Below are 20,041 nucleotides of genomic sequence, written 5' to 3'. Positions count from 1 at the left end.
GGCCAGGTAGGGGCAAAAAAAAAAAAAGTCTTTCACACTAAGTGAAGACCAAAAAAAAAAGGTCTTTAATGAGGAACTGTGTTGATTGGCCCGTATGCCGGTATCAGGCAGTTCCGCATTAAACAGAAGTAGCTCCATTTTATGATTTTTTTGATTGGCTCATATACTGGCATATGGGCCAATAAAAAAAACAAAGTGGAAGCTGTTTTACAAGGATTTTAACCGGCAGTGTGGGACTCGGGATCGGGCTGCTGATCCCAGGACAGTCCCGCTCAAGTAGGGACATCTGGCAACCTTGGGTACAGGTGACTGGCATTTTTACTTAAGACAGCAGTCATGAAATTGCCTGTTTTCTACATCAACTTTGCATTTAACTTTATTCTGGCTTGCAGCCATGACTATTACAAACTCTTGCAGAAAGTTACTACTGTTTACAGACTATAAGTTATAAACAAGAAAGAATAGTTACTTCCGCGGCTAAAATTAGAGGTGTCTGCAACAGGAGTCAATTAGGTAAGTAAGCACATGCTAGAAAGTTTGCATGACTGGAGTAAGGCATAGTATTTTTCAATTTTTTTTAAATTTTTTTGTTTACTCTCTGGGGGCTGGATGGCGCTGCATGGAGGGCCGAATTTGGCCTCTGGGCTGGATGTTGTGCAAAACTGCTGTAGACAAACATAGCCGCAGTGTTTTAACACCGGGAAAGTTGAAAAAAGGGGCAAAAACTATGTAAAGTCCTTAAATGTCTCAAATGACTGCTGTATAACTGAAAGAGACACTTAGAAGAAAAAAAACATTAGTGATGGAACTCATTTAACAATAACAGTAATCAATACTTGAAATTCAGGCAGAAGAAAGTGCAGATTTGTTATATGTTACATTCAGAAGAAAATAATGGAGAACAGACAAAGGTTTGCAGCTACTGCAAAATGCCTAGTTATTGATTTTAGCAGTAAACAGCTTAAGACCATGCCAGTGAATCAGTGTTTCATGATGATTAACATTGAGAACCACCTGATGTACTCCTCAGGTGCTAATGAAAGCCATCAGATTCCATTCTCTGGCTGTTGAGATTATATTGACTGAAGGCAGCTGACATGCAGGAAAGAGATTCGATGAAGACCAGCACTGGGCATGTTAGTCCATAAATTTAGGAATATAATAGCATGCAAAAGACTGGAATATGCATTTAGTGGTAGCAGTCCTAAAGGATGCATCTGCAGCTGTTTTTTTTTTTTTTTATTTACAGGCTTCTTTTTACAGTGTCTCTATGCCTTGTCATGATTGCAGCACAGATGACATATTGCCATCAAGTACAGTTTCAGTTTCTCACACCGCTGTAAATATTTTTGTTAACAGGATACTTGCTAATGCACTCACTGAAATAATTCATGTTAATCTATGACTTCTCAGTGACTAAAACAATGTATTTACACTAAAAGTCTGACAACAGCTTTTATTAAACAAGTTGAAGAAACTGTAGAGAGTCAACAAATATGGAACCAGAGGCTGAAGAAATGAAGTCCTGGTTTGTTTGGTGTAAGAAGTACTTCACCCATGAATTCCATGAATTTACATACCTTATTTTAGAACATGTAGATGTGAATTGTACTAATTCTGATAACAGGTATCTACTGCCAGAAGGTGCTAATAAATGCAGGACTCCTACGGTGAAGAACAACCACTAGGTGACTCCACATCAGAAGTTCATGTTCAGAAGTAGAGAGGAGCACTAGATTATAGTTGCTGGTGCCCTCACCACTAAAAAGCATTGCTGCATCCCAGAAAAGGAGCAGGCACTAAACCTGCTCTTCACTAATCACACCTATGAGCAGGTAAGTCAGAATCAGAATTTGCCCTGCGTAATAACAGACACAGCAGCACTATTTGAGGCACAGCACATTCTTGCCCTCTGGCCAATCGTAGACCTAAGCACATAGTTCAGCCCATGGCTGTAGATACTAACAACCTGAAATGGTGCTTCTGTTTGTTGTCCAATATAAAAGGCAAGGGTGATCAGTCCAGTACTTTAAGGTGCAAGTTAGTGAAATGGAAGGTAGGTGAAGGGCTAGATAAGGTAGGTTCTAGATGGAAATACATGGCATTTGGCAAACTGAATGTGTACTTTGGTATACAAAAATTAATAACATGAAAACATGATGGCACCATGATGCATCATTGAATCAATGGCAAAACAACTAAAAGAATCCTTGATGACAGGACAGAGGTGCTACCTAACTCTTGTGGAATAAAAGATGGTAAAGTCAAAAGGACAGTGCTTCCAGAAGTTTCTTTAAAAAGATATTTAACGTATATGGTGTAAAGCAGACATACAGTGAGCTGACTTGGAAATCGATCCAGTTCTTTGTTGTTGAGAAGCAGGGATGTTACAGCTCATATATTTGCAAAATATTCAAGACCCAAAAGTATACCATCTAATTCGTGAAGACAGATATCAAATTCTAGGTCAGAATATGGGACAGTCTTATAGCTGAAACTGAAAACCTTAATTTTCACATATAATGGAATAGCTATTTTTAAAGTTCCAATACATTCTGTACAAGCTTTCTTAATAATAGTCAAAGTACTCTGATCAGTACATCACTGGGATGTATGCAACCTTTTCTACTTAATGATCCATGTTTCTAAGCTTTGTACTTTAAGGATGCCGCTGCTAAATTCCATTTCACATTCGCTTAGAACTCCCAGGTGGGTAAGGGTGCATAATCATTAAATAAAGACCTATTCCACTGGTAAGCCACAGAGGTATAAGATCTCACTGACCAGCAGAGAGTGTGAGGCAGCATGTGCTGATAACTGAAATGGTCTGAAAAAAGACAAATGAGTTTATATCCAGTAAACAAAATGGGAGTTCTTAAATCTTATATTCTAATTTATCCCAAAGTGCTGTCCTGCTTCTCAAATTTCATTGTTGCATTATGTCACTATGTATGTATGTGAAGAGGTCCATTTGAGGAGGCTTCTTTTTTTTTCTTTTCGTTTTTTTTGGGAAGGAGGACACAGGCTGATTTAATGGTGGTCAATGGTATCGAACCTCATTGCTGAGTGAGCCAGCTGAGTAGTCAAACTGGTTTTCCAGGTTTGTTTCAAAGCTCTGCAGCTGATCTTCTTCGCCATTCCTTGGTGTGTCAATTCGATTTTCCATTGTACCGTACGACTGATGAGCTGGAGATGCTGCTGGAGTAAGCCCAAGTTCTAATTCTTGAAGCACAGAAGCAACAAAAGCCTGGAAATACACAGAAAGACAGAAAGTTATATTCAGATTTTAAGTCTGTGCAATCATTTAATTTCTAATGTGAAGTCATGTACTAGAACAATATTAACTAAAACATCTCTCTTTTCTCAGCATTCCACACAGGTGCCTTCTAAAACAAAGAAAGCTACACAGTAAATGCAGCAAAAAAGAAAGACCAGTGGACCATGCCATCCACCGCTACGCTCCTATCAGAGACTGCCAGGGGTGGCTGGTAACAAAGCAAGGTGAGGCTGCAGACAGCAAATGAACAGGTGGGGCTAACTGGAATGAGTTGATACTATTTTGTGCAAGAGTCACCTCTGAGCATGGTTGCTCTTTTAAATAAATAACTGATCATATAGCATTGCACATAATAAAGCAGCTATCCTGCAGTTGAGTCAGATTCTTCAGTCAACCATGCCAGAGGTGTGTGCATGCACACTGTTCCTGAATCTCTACCCAGAAATGGAAAAAAATGTATGCTTTTCATCACGTCTTGACATTTTGAGCAATACTAATGTCTCAGTATCACTTTAAAATCAAATCATTTTTTTGTACATTGATTTTCTACTAACAGACATTCAGCAAATTTCATTCCAGTAGAAGACTGCAGACTCCCTATGCTTGGCCACAGTATGTATTGTCCAGAAAGTTGGAATTATTATTCAGATCTGCCATTATTCATATTTTGAAAATAATAAATATGTTTGAAAATGTGGCAAAACTAAGGCTGCAGAACCAGTTTACTTGTTTTAAAACTAAAGCCCTGTATTATAGGGCCATAAGAATGCTAGCTTTGCTTTTCCAAGACTTAAAAGAAAAAATTATTAAACATGCATCCCCCAGACACATATACAAAATGAAGGAATACGTTAAGCTATTCAATGAAACTAACTCCCCAAGGAAAGAATACCTCATCATTTTTGTGTCTGGTGCACCTCAAGTTCTTTGAGAAGCAAAATGAAATAAAGTTATCATTAAACAGAAGAACACAGCCATTCACATATAAAACTTATTTATGTAGTATAAAGAAACAAAGCCTTAAAAGTTTACCAGGCTTAAGGTGCATTGCACACTTCCTGAAACTCTTGTTTTACGTTTAATTTTGTTTACATGCAGTCACATTAAAGTTAACAGTGATTTTGAAAAAAATGAAGATTTTAGAGTGTCTTGAGTTGTGTGGTTTTAATGTCTACTCAGTTTATCTCTGTAACCTCATCCCCAAAACATTATGGTAGATAATGAGCAGTGATTTCCATACATCTGCAAAGCATTCTGGGTACACAAATAGTAAGCTTCTTTAGGAAAACAACTCCTTTTTTACATTTGGTTTCACCACTACATCATTGCATGCAGCTAATTTTCAAAGTAAGGTGTTCCACATGCAAGTCCTATTTGACAGTTTGGCTTTCTAAGAACTAATAAACCCTTACTGGTGCAATTAGCATTGAAATATAGCAGCCTATATACTGATTTAGGAAATGAACCATTGGCTGTTCAGTATTCCATGATGTCATGGTGGAGTTTTCATCTCAAAGAAAATTTTCAGGGGGTCATCCTTATCACCAAAATAAAATGAAAATTGTACAATATGGTATTTTATATGGAAAGGAGGTTATACACACCTTCAAGTGTTTGTTACTTAAACTTGTTTCAGAAAGTGAGCAATACATTACAAAAAAGCCAGTCCTTAATGTGATCAATATGATACTGGCCCCTAATAGCAAAATAATAAAAATGTAGTGCATATACACAGACTGCTAAGAAAAATACTACTAAATAATTTCTATAATCCAAGAGAAGGAAGAATATTAGTTGAAAAAGTGAGCTGCTTTATCACAGAATAAATGAAAGAAGCACAGCTAACATGCAATACTTGTGTTTGTGGATGCCAACATTCTGTAATGCTGGCCAGCAACACAACCAAACTGCCTTGAACACGGCTACTACACATGACTTGTAAAACTGTTCCACAAAAATCTAAAATGTAACCTTCTTACTTAGTGCTGACTGAAAAGTCTTTTGTGATGTTAACTTTGTACCTGATACCAATCTGGCTGGATCCTCCTTGGTGATAAAACAGCCTAATGCTGCTGTTTCTGAATAAATTACCATTGGCTGCATAGCACTGTTAACTCTAATTGGCTTGTGTGTTCTTGTGGTTTGCTTTAAATTTATGTTTACAGATGGCATCACTCATTTGTGCCAGTCTGTGACACAACTAACCCACATTGAACTCTGCTACCCGATTTGACTTGAAACAGTCTAACATTAGAAAATTAACCTTATTACTTTTTTTTATCCAGCAAAGTGTCTTAGTGTTGATTTAAAAGTCCTGTTTTTTTGCTGTGTTAATTTTGCATTTGAAACTGGTCTAGCTGTACCCCCCCCCCCAGTTATTTACTACTACTGATTCTGGATGATTTACTATTGGTTACAGAACAGCCTCCCTTGAACTCTCCACCAAGGCTTGACTTGAAAAACAATTTCACAGAAATAGGGAAATAACTGATTTACTTACGTTATATACTGGAGTGTGTTAAAAGTCCTATATTGTTCTGTGAAGAAAGAAATACCTTCCCACTACTGAGGTTATACTGCCGAACAAAAAGAACAGCAAAAGCAACAATAGGTAAATCACCTAGGCTGATACTACAAACAAATTTTTGTAGAAATTAAGCTGGGTAACGCAGTCTGCAAAAGACAATTCAAAGTTCCGTTTAAAAGTGAATTTTAATGTCTCCAAAATTAAAAATAGAGATAAAAGTCCCTTTTCATTCACATATTGTTCTGTGGTAATTCTGTGGCTGAAAATGGTTTTGCTGACGCCCCCCCCCCCCCGAGAGAATGGGCTACTGTTGCTGTTTCTGGACAAGCATTATTAGTTACATAACAGTGTTATCTTTAGTTGGCCTGTGTGCACTTGTATTCTGCTTTAAACTTGTGGTTGTGGATGGTATAATTTGTGCGGGCTTCTGACACAAACGGCTTACCTTGAACTTTGCTCCCAGGTTTGACTTGAAACTGTTCCAAATATCTGGGAAGTAACCATATTAGTTATTTTATATGCTAGCTTATACTATTGCTGATTTAAAAGTCCTGTTTTGTGCTGTGGTAATTTTGGATCTACAACTGGAAGTGGATACAGCTGTGATTTCTGAATGAATTAAGTTTGCTACATCTAGGGATGCCAGATTTCTTATCAGGCAGGTAGGGACCAAAAAAAAAAGGTCTTTCACGCTAAGTGAAGACCAAAAAAAAAAGGATCTTTACTGCAGAACACCTTTATTTCTGCATTAAACACAAGTAGCTCCGTGTTTGGGAATTTCTGATTGGCTTGTATGCCGGTATACAAGCCAACCAAAAAAAATCGCAAAACGGAACTACTTCTGTTCAATGCGGAACATCAGGCAGTTCCACATTCAGCAGAAGTAGCTCAATTTTGCAGTTTTTTGATTGGCTCGTATGCAGGTATATGGGTCAATCAAAAAAAGCAAACCGGAGGCTGCTTCGCCAGGATTTTATCTGGCAGTGACTCGGGATCGGGCTGCTGATCCCAGGACAGTCCCGCTCAGATAAGGACATCTGGCAACCCTGGCTACATCAGTGTTAACTTTAATTGAATTTTGTGCTCTTGTGGTCTGTGTTAAACTTGTTGTGTTTGTAACCCCAGCCACTAAATTTAGCTGGCCTGCAACATGGCAAATCTGCCTTGAGTTCTGCTACTGGATTTGATTTGAAAAACAATCCAACAACATCTGGAAGGTATCATTTTTCCTTATAGTATACATTGCAGTGGGCTACCACTGATTTAAAAGTCATGTTTTGTGCTGTGACAATTGTGCAAGGAAAAAGGTCTTACCGGGTCCCAATCCTCCTCCCATGATAAAAAGGGCTATTGCTATGACTTCTAAAGAAGTCACTATTAATTACACACCAGTGTCAAATTTAACTGGACTCTATGCTTTTGTCTGATTTAAACTTGTTTTGTTTGTGGATGTCTTCACTCCGTTGTGCTGGTATGTGACACAACCAACCTGCCTTAAACTCTGCTATCAGATAGGACTTTAAAAAACAAACAAAAAAAAAAAAAAACAGTCCAGCAGCATTTGAGAATTAACTTTCTACCCTAGTGAGAAAATAAGGAACTGCTGCTGTCGTTTCTGGATGAATTGTTACTGGTTACACAACAGTGTTAATGTTAACTGGCCTGTGTATTATGATGCCACTACTTCACCATTCTGGCCTGCGACATGACCAACCCGCCTTGAAATGTACTACAGAAATTGACTTAAAAAAGTCCCATAACATCTGGAAATAACTTTATCAATTATTTTATACATTAGAGTATGCTAGTGTTGATTTAAGTGTTATGTTTTGTGTTGTGATAATTTTGAATATGAAACTGGTCTGGCCAATTCCCTTCTGGTGTGAGAAGGATCTATTGCTGCAGCTTCTGGATGAATTACTGTAGGTTAAATAACAATGTTAACTATAATTGGCCTATACAAGGCAGGCATATCCTCTCTCCTCTTTGTTATTTGCATTATATTTAGAACCACTGCAAAGAAAATAAGGGACTCAGAAATTCAAGGATTTCATTGGTATGGTATTCAAGAAAAGCTAGCTCTATTTGCAGATGAAGTTATTTTATACCTGACAAAACCAGAAAGGGACATTACAGTGTTGTAGAACATTTTTAGACAGTTTCAAATCTTTTCAGGATATGAATTAATGAAGCTAAAACAAAGGCAATAGTGGTAAATTATGTATCCACACAAGAATTGGTTCAGCAGAACTCACATTTCTGAGAACACGATAAAATGAAGTATTTAGGAGTATGGATTAAAAATAATTCCAGTGTGGCAGCTAAGGATTTGTGGGAAGAGACTAAACAAAATATAATACAAAAACTGAGAAAATGTAAGCTCTATTATATGGATATGAACAGTAACATACAAGCAGTTAAAATGTTTTTAATCCCTTTACTTTTATATTCAAGTCAGGCATATTTTTATCAACCAGAGGAGAAGTTGTGGATAGCAATTAATAAAGAGCTGGAGGATCTTATCTGGGAGGGTAAAATGGCAAGAGTCAAGTGGGATAAGATGATTCTTGCAGTAGGACAAGGCAGATTAGGATTATCCGATTTGAAGGGGTATTTCAGAGCTACACAGTTAAGGCTGTTACACATAGCACAAGCAAAACACTACAATTCAAAGTGGAAAGGGATGATGATGAAATAGGGGAAGTTCAAGAAACAAGGAGAGACTGGGATTTTGGATGCAGACCTTTAAAGAAAATAATAATCATACAGAATATAATATTCATAAAGTAGCAGAAAGTATTCTAAGAACTAAGCCAACACGGGAAAAGAAAAAGGAGATTCTGCTAAGGATGACTGGAATTAGGGATACAGACAATAGGCAAGAGGGGAATGGAATTTACTGGAGAAAACTGGCAAAGGAGTCAAGGTATTGGGTGCAAATAACTAGACCGGGAAAGGTAACAGAATGGGAAAATGCCAAGAATAATTTGGACTTCAGGTTAGAGATTGCCTTCCCTTTCAAGGATTGATAGAGTATTGGCAAAGAGAAAGAAATAGGGGGTTCCTAAATGAAAGACCAGCACTGGTAGAAAGGAATACTTAGTAGAGCATATAAAATATTGCACAATAATTCTAAGAATCAATCACAGGGGGTTAGAAAGGATTGGGAAGAGAGACTGAATAACAATTCACAAAGAAATAATGGGTGGATATATGTATATCTCCCAGATATACAAAAAAGTCTAGAAGATTTAGAATCTTTGCTTGGAAGTGTTTACATAGGTATTTTTATATCTCAAGTAGACTCCAAAGAATTTTTCCTCAGGTAGACAGCAAATGTTGGAGATGTGATGGGGAAGAAAAAGATAACTGGGAACATATTTTCTGTGAGTGTAATAATCTGGAAGACTTTCCCTGCAGACTGCTCTGTCAGAGATACTGGGTGAGCAAACTGGTGTAACTAGGGAATAATTTTTTTAAGCTGTGATACAGAATCAGAATTGCTTAGACATAGTAAGGCCTTGTTAAGTCTAATTATGGTGGCTGCCAAAAAAAGCAATTGCTAGAAAATGGAAGTCAAAATCTAAACTGACTTTACTAGCGGTAGCAAAGATAGTAACAGAGGTAAAACAACTGGAATTGGGATCTTTAGAAAAGGGTAGGAACAAATTACATAGGAAAAAATTGGAATTGTGGGAACAATACATGCAGAGGAGGAATGAGGTTTAAAAATAAGTGTCATGTTTAATCATAGCCTCACCTCAGGCTTCGTGCCCACTGAGTGGCGCACAGCTACAGTTATCTGACTCCACAAGGGGGGATCCACATTGAATCCCGGGAACTACCGTCCCATCAGTCTGACCAGCCTGATCTGCAAGGGCATGGAACGCATTATCATGGAACTTATAAACAAAGACATTGGCAACCTTCAAACACTGGACCCCACCCAGTTTGGGTTTGTGAAGGGCCAATCTTGTCTCCTGAACCTGACTGACTTCTTCGAATCAGTCTCCAGAGCTGTGGACGAGGGTAAGGTGGTCCACACAGCCTATCTGGACCTCGCCAAGTTCTTCAACACCATCCCCCACTCTGGAATCATAGATAAACTTACTAAGCTGGGCATAAATCCCTATGCCACTCGATGGGTTGCCAACTGGCTTACTGACAGAACCCAAAAGTAGCCGACGCCAAATCCAGCTCCAGACAAGTGACAAGTGGAGAACCTCAGGGTTCAGTCCTGGGACCACTCTTGTTTGGCATCTACTTCTCTGAAGTACATGCCAACACTAAGGGACTCTGGCTAACAAAGTTTGCAGATGACTTCAAACTGGGAGCCATTATTGAATCCCTAAATGATGTGGATAGTCTACAAAAGGACCTTACACAAACAGATGCAGCTTAATACCAAGAAATGTATAGTTATCCCCTTTGGAAAAAAATCATGTACCCATGAATTACCACATAGGTGGCAGTACACTAAACATCGAAAGTGTGATGAGAGACTTAGGGACACAGGTGGACAGTGGTCTCACCTTCGATAACCAAATCGCCACAACAGTCAGGAAATCCTTCTATGTGGCACACCTCATCACTAAGGGCTTTTCATCCAGAAAAAAGGAGGTCATTGTCCCACTATACTCATCCCTCATTAGACCCATTATAGAGTATAACGCCCCATTTGGTATGTATCTCACAAGACATCTGCAACAGCTGGAAAGGCCACAGAAATACCTCACTAAAAGAATCACAGGCCTAAAGCAGATGCCATATGCTGACCGTCTAAAAAAACTCCATCTATACTCTGTGGCATATCGTCTACTCAGAGGCAATCTCTGCTTAACATACAAGGCCATGTCAAACCCTGAGCGGTTGGACATGCTCCACTTAAAGAAATCCAAATCCCTCAGAGCCACACGCTCCAGGGATCTAAACCTTGTCATCACAATGAACAAAACATGCTGGAGGGATAGGTTCCTGACCCAGAGACTCCCCATACTCTGGAATAGACTGCCCATACATGTCAAGCAGAGCACTTCCTTGGCCCTCTTCAAAAGGAACCTTGATGATTGGATGGGAGATAGGAAATTCACCCCGGGATCATGTCAGTCGCCCTGCTAGACAGGGGTCCAGGGAAGTAAATATTGTGGGAAGAAATATCCAGGGAATTGTTATGGCTAGGTTTGTATAGGCCCTAGGGCCGATAGCCTAGTACCAACCTATGAACCTATGAAAAGAAGGCAGGATTTGAAGGAGCCATGCAATGTCTGACAATGGATAGATTATGAGTGATGTATAATGTTTGCAACTACAATTGTGTCTACATAGTTTGCAATGTATAATGTTTGCAACTGAAATTATGTTGGTATGGTTTGTTTTCATTTATATAAATGTAAGATTGCCCATGCCATACGTGATAATATAATAAAGATGTTTCTTGTTCAAAACAAAAAAAAATTGTAATTGGCCTATGTGCTGTTGTGGTCTGCTTTACAACTTGCTCTGCTTGCAGATATTGCTGCTTTACTTTGCAAGCTAGGAAGAAAACCAACCTGCCCTGAGCTATGCTACCAGTTTGATTAAAAAAACAGACCCACAACATCTGTGAAATAATGTTATTACTTATTTTATACATTAATGTGTGCTAATGCAGATTTATGTGATGTGGTAATTTTGTATCTGAAAATGGTCTAACAGATCTCCACTTTGGAGAGAGAAGGGGCTACCTGCTGTTGTTTCTGTATAAATTTCTTTTGGTTACATGATAGTGTTAATTTTACTTGACCTCTGTACTCTTTTGGTTTGCTTTCAACTTCTTGCATTTGCAGATGCTGCCACTCTATCATGCTGCTCTGTGACAAGACCTACCTCTGCTGAACTCTGCTACTAGATTTGACTTGAAAAACAGTCCTGCACCATCTGGGAAGTATCCGGGAAGTTTGTGGACTAAACAAACATAGTACTGGAGTGGAGTGTAGATGGCAGTGGCAAGCACTCATGGTAACTGTCCTGTTCTTCTCAACATCTGTTTCCTGAGCTTCTTGCTGGCTCTTGGCTGCAGCTGGATGAGTGTGGTGTCAGTCTGCAATACATTGTGTGTGCTAGTGACACTGGATTTAACATTCATAGTTGTCATCACTCTTGTGTACCTCTCAGCTGCACAGCTCTTTACTACAATTCTCCAAAATATACACCACAGTCGCCCTTACCATCAAATGATCAACAACTCCTTATCATACACAAACCAAAAAATCTACAGTAGACTACCTGTACTCTAACACGGTAACAAAACAGAACTCGCTTTGTATATCAATTAGGTTATCACCCAACCTCCACATGTTCAATACTTCTTTAAAAGCAATCCTGCCTAATTCCTGGCTTTTGTCATGCTCCACACCAGGCTGGTCCCATCATAATTAATCTTTCTCTTTTAACCCACCTCAATCTTCTAGCCATACTAATCTCTCACCCCAACTTCCTGTAGCCATCCTCTCCCTTTTTTCCTCCAGCTATAATCATTTTCATTTTTCTGACCTACTATACCCCCCACCTTATTACCATCTCCTGTCCCACTACTGAAAATCCTACTCACTTGCAATGCTACCAATGTACATACTCTTCAAATACTCATTTGTAACTTATAAATATTTCATTTATTAACTTTATACAAATATTTCTTTGTTTACTAATCTTTCACTCTCTCTCATCTCTGACACTCTTTGTGAACTTATTAATAGTCTTTTTCTGTACTAACCGTTGTCACTTTCTAACTCTTCTGAATTTACATATTTTCCATATTCAACTTACCATTGCCTCTGGCTCTCTCTTTCTTCATTTCTTCTAATTTAAACAAATTACGCTTTAGTCTCTCACTAGACACTCTTACTATTTCACTGTTTATTCTGCAGTGAATTGTATTATACTTGTAAAAACAACAACCTTTACAACTCTATTTTTCTTGTAAAATGGCACTCCATCTCAAATGTTAACATTTCCTATATTTTACTGCTTTGTTTTCATGTAATATGTTATTGCTTTTCTCCCCAGACCTCTGCTGAAAACAGTTTATTGCCCAGTTGGACTTTTCCAGTAAACAAATGTCAATAAATAAACTGTCTCCAGGATTCAATAATGCCTACACTGAGTGTACACTAAGTGTATACTGTTCTGAGTGAACAGACAACACCGACATAACTCACACAGTCTTCCTCCTAATTTTAGTTTTCCTATTGATATCCTTACAGCTTTAAATATTGACAGATTCATGAAGGTTACCACAAAGTGTAGACTACATGCACACATAGTGTTATCTTTCTGAGTGACTAGGAAGCACAATGTTCTTGAATACATATTGTGTCAACTTAGTGTTGGCTTTATTGAATCTGGCCCTGTAGTTTCTTGTTTACCACCTTGTCATACTGCACCCTTGACTTGCTTGACTATTAACTGCCCTGCTATGTGTTAACCCTGCTGTAATAGTATCATACACCTTGCTGCATTATTTTTACTTTTCTGCACTGTATTTATTATTGTGGCATTCAAATCTTTTGTCAACATCTTGAGTACTCTGCTGTGGCAGCCTTGCCTATTGTGTTTAATGTTTCTAGCAACATTTTGCCTATTGTATCATAATCCCTTCTCATAGAATCTTGTGACATTTGACTTCTGTATTAACCACTATGTGATGTCTTGGAGAAAGCTGTACCTATGGATGTCTTTACATTCACTCCTGCAGTATTCTTAACATTCGAGATTCCCTGCTGTGGAAGCCCGTCATCCGACTAGTATACTAAAGACTTCATGTTGCATTTAAAGGTATGCCTGACTGTCACTCAAACGCTCCTTGCATACCGTAGGGCATAAAGGTGACGTTCAGGCTTACCATAAAAATAACTTCTTTGCCGCCCGTCCGAATGTGTGTTTTCACCATCGGTCTGTTCATCTGCATCTGTTTTTACAGTTGAATGCATTTTCATTCTCCAGTGATTACCTACTCCTGTTTGCAGTGCAGATATGTGCCCTGTTGGGGTTTTTCATTTTCTCTTGCTTTTTTGTACTCCTTCGGGTTAATGTCATTCAGGAAGGGTAAATGGCAGTGTAGGAGACAGATTCCCCTAAAGACCACCATGACAAGTGTTTTTTTGTCTAGGAGAGTCTCATGACCATACACCTGTTCTGTTTGCCAGGCATTTGTTTGGAATACCCTTCGCAGTAGACTCTTTTCCCTTTCCTTGTATCTTGAGAAAGTACAGTTTTGTACCTACCATAAATGTAGATGTTCGAGGATCCACATTGCTGCAGTCCCTATATTGGGGTAGTCCTGTGTCCAGTCGCCCGAACCAAAAAAGATGGCTGGCGTCGGGGGCGGTTAGTCAGGACGCCGACGTCCAGGTACCACGCGCATGACCGACGCCATCATATCAGTCTTTTCTTCAGTCTTTTCTTGCCCCAGAAAAGACAAGACCCTAAAAATATACCTGCAATATACCTGCACCAAAAAATAGAATCTCCTTGCCCATGATGGAATAACAACAAGTATTTCAATTCAGCATAGCTGCAGGCTCGAAGGACAAACCTTTGTCCAATAACTCAGTAAGATATTGAAGAGTTGTACTAGGTCTTCTAGCTTCCATAATCACATTTAAAACTTGTTGAGAAGTTTGAGACTGCTGTGTGTTTCAATACAGAATATGCAGGCTGTTTAGATGAAGAAGTGGAGCGTGACATTGAGCAGATGACCTTTCTTCTCTGAGATAACAGATGGGAATCCCAGAAAGCACATGTCTTGAGAGGGTAGACTGGACTTTATAGGCATCTTAGCACTGCTATAACATATTCCAGATGCTGTAGAAGGTTCCTTTCTTCCATCTGTCTTGAGTAATTAAATCCCAATTTAAACCACATTGCAAAGAATGCTTACCCACTTGTTCAGAGAACATCCAGCATCTTAAGCTTTTTGCTAAATGTACAATGGATGGAATCTCCTGCCCCGATGGTCAGCCATTACAGAAGAAGAAGCTGAAAAAGGTACGACTGGAATCTTCCACTGTCCAGCTTCTGCCAGGTGTTTCTCTCGAGGCTGTTTTACAATCCTGGAGGCAAACCCAGCTGTGTTGTCGGATTCCTTTACCGCTACCATGTTGGAAACCAGTGAGATTAAAACTGGCAGCACTTCTGATGAGGCTATGCAGGCATCAGTCTTGGACAATCAGGGGGAACCACGGTTGAATTTTTCTGAGGGGCTTAGGGGAATTCCTCAGATTTTAGTTGAGGAAGAAGTTCCTACTACATTTCTTGACTACCATCTTGGGTCTTAGTCTTTTCAGTTTTTTGGAGGGGATGTTCCCCTTAAAAAAGAAACAAAAACTTAAACATGTTTCTTCTGCTCATAGGGATCTTCAAAGTGAATGGCAGGCTTTCACTCAGGGGCTATTGCCTCCTCAAAGGGTTTCAGTTCCTGCTCCTCCTTGGTCATCTACACCCTTTAAAAGGCCTAGAGAACAGGATTCTTCTGAGACTGAGTTGGATTCTGATGACGAATCCCTGAATTATTCAACTCAAATTCCTTCTCCATTGGAATGTGGGTCAGAGGATGAGGAATCTATTATTCTTGATGCTTCTTTTGAGGAAATTTCCTTTGGGGACACACTCTCTAGGATGATGGCTTTTTGTTTTATATGGGATTGTGTTCAGGTCCCTGATATCCATAGGAAGTACTTTGAGTTGCTACAGTTGAAGTCTCCTAAACCTGCGGCTATTCATCCTGTTTTGGCTGCTTTGTGGATGTTTTTTCCAGTGCCTGTCATGCTCCTGATTATTTATTCCTGCTCCAAAAAGCCTGATAGGTTTTATCAGGCTGCCTGAGGATTGTTTCTTTTTGTATAAATGTCCTGCTACTGACCCTTCTGTGGTTTCTGTAGCCTCTGATAAGCTGTCTCAATTGCTTCCTTTGCCCAATTTACTTCCTTCTAACAAAGACAGCAGAACTATTGAATGGCTGGGTAAGAAGGTTTACACTTCTGATACCCTAGGTTTTAGGGCTATTATAGGACCCATATGTTTAGGTTTGGGTTGGTTCTTCTTTCTCAGGCCTATCAAATTATTTTTGATTTTCCTGAGTCTGAGGGTAAAACATCTGTTCTTTGAAAAACACTTTGTATAAAAGGGAATGTATTTCTACCATGAATTGTGTGCTCATTGAAGGCTGTGGTAGCCGAGGCGCTAAGACATGTTTTAATAATAAAATTCTCAACCTGGAATCTTCGTTGTTTTTCACCTTATAATCTTTTTCAAGACTTTGGTTTGTTTTTCGTTGATTTATATATAAAACATATGTTCTTTCCTTGCTAGGGACTTCCTCTCAAGTCATTCCTCATTCAATTAAATGTAGTTATGATGCGGCAGATGCCTGTTCTAGAGTTGCTGTTTTTGGTTCAGTTATGAGGAGATATTCTTAGCTTAGGCTCCAGCCTTTACTTGATGATATTAAAGCTAAGTTGATGGATGCTCCCCTGTATTCTAAACTTTTGTTTGGGGAAGCTGCTGCTGGTTTACGTAAGTCCCTTCAGGATAAGGGTAAGGCTTTACAGGAGCTTAAACATGTTTTTGTTTCTCCTATGCCTAAATTTCATAGGAGCTATCCTGCTAAGCCTGCCTTTGTTCGTAGATATTCCCACCCTTCTACTAAGGGCAAGAAGAGTGGCAAACAGGCTCCTCCTTCTAATGCTACTCAGTTTTCAGGGTTTCTGAAGCCTTCCTTTCCAGACAAAGCAGGTGCTGTATGACTATCCATCTCCTCCCAGCCACATTCCCCTTTCTCTTCACCTTTCTTTTTCTCTTCCTGCTTGGCTTCAGATCACTCAAGATTCTTGGGTTTTGTTGATCAATTGTCAGGGGTACTTCATGGTGTGCAATTTCTGCCCTACTTTTGTTGGCATTCCTCAGCCTCCTCAGGAACAGCTTCCCTTTTTCCCAGAGGTTCTTCAAACTCTCTTGACTCTGGATACTATTCAAGAGATGCCTGTGTCCCAAAGGGGGAAGGGTTCTACTCCAGACTGTTTCTAGTGCCAAGAAAAGATGGCTCTTGGAGACCTATTCTAGACCTCTCTTATCTTAACATTTTTTTAAAAGTGCCTTCCTTTCGGATGATGTCTCTTCAGATTCTGTTTCCTGTCCTGCTGCCTCAGGCCTGTATGGTGTCTCTGGATTTCAAGGATGCTTATCTCCATATTCCAATCCATCCTCTTTCAGGAACGTTTTATGTTTCTCTATTTCTTCCTGGCATTTTCATGTTTCTCTTTTGCCCTTTGGCATTTCTACTGCCCCAAGGGTGTTCATTAAATGGCTTGCTCCTGTGATCGCTTTTTGCAGACTTCAAGGGATCCAACTATTTACTTAGACAGATGATCTGTTGATTCCAGTGTCTTCTCCAGAGATTCTTTTGCAAAATCTTTATTTTGCCATTTCCCTTCTTCAAAGCCTGGGGTTCACAATATATTTCACAAAGTCTTCTCTGATTCCTTCTCAAGATCATGTTTTTATGGGTTGCAGGATTAAGTTGATGCCAATGATTGCATTGCATCCCTGCTGCCTCTGAAGGCCTTAACTCTCATTTCTTTCTTTCGCAGTCTTCTTCCCCTGCCTTCCATTACCACCAGGGAATTTCTGACAGCTCTGGGTTTCATGGCATCCACCATTCTGATGCTCCCTCTGGCCAAACTTCACATGAGAAAGTTCCAGTGGTTTCTGAAGTCATTGTGGCTTCAACATGCAAATCCTCTAGACTTTGTAGTTCCTCTTCTTCCTTGTCTCAGACAAGAACTTCACTGGTGGATTTGGCAGTTGTCTCTGAACCCAGGGATCCCATTTCATCCCCCTATTCCTTGTCAAGAATTGTTCACAGATGCTTCAGAAGTGGGTTGGGGGTGATTTTTGGCTCCCTAAAAGTACAGGTGGTGTGGTCACCTCGCCAGCAGTGGGAGCACGTCAGTGTCAAAGAGATGAGAGCTCGTCTGCTGGCCATTCAGGCTTTTCATCCTCTTCTCTCCAGGGCCTCTCAAGGTCTTCACAAACTATATCACAATGATGTGGTATATCAACAAACAGGGAGGAACAACATCCTACCTTCTTTGCTGGTTGTCACTTCTGGTATGGGATTTTCCTGTCAAGTATCAAGTGACTTCAGGAGGTTTATATCTCTTACGGTCAGAACATTATGGCAGACACTCTGAGCAGGTCCTTAACTCAGTCCCATGAATGGATGCTTCACAAGGATGTGTTTCTGGACATTATTCACCAGTGGGGTACTCTTCAAGTGGATCTTTTTGCCTCCCCTCTGAACAGACAACTTCCTCTGTTTTGTGCCAGAGTCCCAGGTCCTCTGGTATGGAAGGTAGATGCTCTGTCATTCTCTTGGAAGGGGATGTTTCTTTATGCATTCCTTCCCCTTCCTCTCATTCCAAAAGTTCTGTTCAAAAATTCAACAGGATGCTCCCAAAATATTGCTGGTGACTCCCTTTTGGCCATGACAGCACTGGTTCCCTCTACTTCTGCAGCTAGCCAGGGGCAATTATTACAAGTTACCTCACCTCCTTGGAAGAAAGTTATATCTTTGTTGGACACACTGCAATAATCAATATTGTATCTCTGATAACTGATCTGTTAATTCTATATTTAATAACATACAGTGTATATAACTGAACGTCAGGCTGTTGTAACTATTCTATATAGTTGTTTAAAATGATATTTAAAAATATTATGTAAGTCTTATTTTAAATGAAAATAAAAAAAATTTTGAGGAAAACAAGTTACCTCACACGGTGGATCTAATCAGACAATACAAGGGATCTCAAATCCATCCCCACCTGTCCATGCTTCAACTGACATTGTGGGTGATAGGACTTTGATTCCTCATAGACACCTTTTTCTGAGAATGTGCTGCAAATCTTGCAGGAGGCCAGGAAACATACTACTAGAAAATCCTACTTATTCAAATGAAGAGGTTTTCTATTTGGTGTCTGTCTCGTAACCTGAACTTACTTGCTGTGGATGTTCCTTTGGTTGTCTCTTATCTGTGTGAATTGCTCAATGCTGGGTTGGCTTATTCTTCTATTAAGGCCCCCTTATCAGCCATCTCTGCTTGTCTGCCTTTATCTCCTCCTTGAGCTTCTAGGTGTGAGGTTAAACAATTTCTCAAATGCATCCTTAATGTTAGACCTGCCAGGAAGCCTGTTCTGCCTTCCTGGGATCTTAATTTTGTTTTGGAGAAGACGACTCAGGCTCCTTTTGAGCCTGCTGTTTCAGCTTCAGAGCAACTTTGTTCTTGGAAGACTGTTCTGTTGTTGGCTTTTATTTCTGCCAGATGGGTGTCTGAGTTGCAGGCCCTTATGGCTTGTCCTCCTTTTTTGATTTTTCATGAGGAAGGGTGTCCTTATGCACTAATCTCTCTTTCATGCCCAAGGTAGTTAATCAGCTTTCCCTTAATCTATCTATTCATCTGGGTACTTTTTTCCCCTCTCCGCATTCTGACAGTGAGAGGGTGCTGCATACTTTGGATGTACATAGGCAACACAGAATTTATCTGGATCTAAGGCTATTCAAAAATCTGATCAGTTGTTTGTTTCTTTTCATCCTAGATCTTTGGGTCTAGCTGTATCCAAATAAATTCTTTCTTTTTGGATTTCTAAGGCTATTTCCTTTTGTTACAACTTTCATGGCAAGAGCCTTCTTTGTTCTGTCAAGACTCATTCTACTACAGCAGTGGCTTCTTCTGGTGCTTTTTTCAAGGGCTTAGATATTAATTCTATTCTTAAAGCAGCTACCTGGTCTTCTGTACTAAGCACTTCAAGTTGGATGGCATCTCTAGAACTAGGGCTGGTTTTGCTAGTGCTGTTCTCCATGGCTTCTTAGGAGACTCTTCTTCTTCTCCTTCTCCCTCCCAAGCTTCCTCTTCAGCTTTGGCACTCTCCTGAATGTTAAGAAAATTGCAGCAGTGAATGTAAGGACATAGTACAGTTGCGTAAAATCTTACCATAATGATAGATGTCCTTGCCTTCACTGCTGCAGTATTTGCTCCCTCCCACCATTCCTCTAGTCCTTGCCTTCCTGGATGTACAGGTTACTTCTTGGGTTCCTTGGAGTGGTGTTCCTACTGGGGCAATCAGTTCTGTTTATGATAAGCCTGATTGTCACCTTTATGCCCTATGGAACACAAGGAGCATCTGAGTGACGTTCAGGCATAC

At 39.6% G+C, this 20,041-nt stretch overlaps 1 protein-coding gene across 1 annotated transcript in view; it reads right to left on the bottom strand.

Moving 5' to 3' along the window:
* Positions 1–404: 404 nt before the first annotated feature.
* Positions 405–20,041, bottom strand: part of TMEM63C (transmembrane protein 63C) — a 2,716,247-nt gene continuing 2,696,610 nt past the window's right edge. The window contains exon 26 of the mRNA XM_044073895.1: positions 405–3,247. Within this exon, the coding sequence (XP_043929830.1) occupies positions 3,041–3,247 (207 nt within the window). The 3' untranslated portion in view covers positions 405–3,040. The remainder of the gene's footprint in view (positions 3,248–20,041) is intronic.

Source organism: Protopterus annectens, chromosome 6.part0, assembly GCF_019279795.1.
Source record: "Protopterus annectens isolate FY-2018-M chromosome 6.part0, PAN1.0, whole genome shotgun sequence".
Lineage (NCBI taxonomy): Eukaryota > Metazoa > Chordata > Ceratodontiformes > Protopteridae > Protopterus > Protopterus annectens.
The sequence above is the reverse complement of the archived record's forward strand: the minus strand, read 5'-3'. Positions and strand labels throughout refer to the sequence as shown.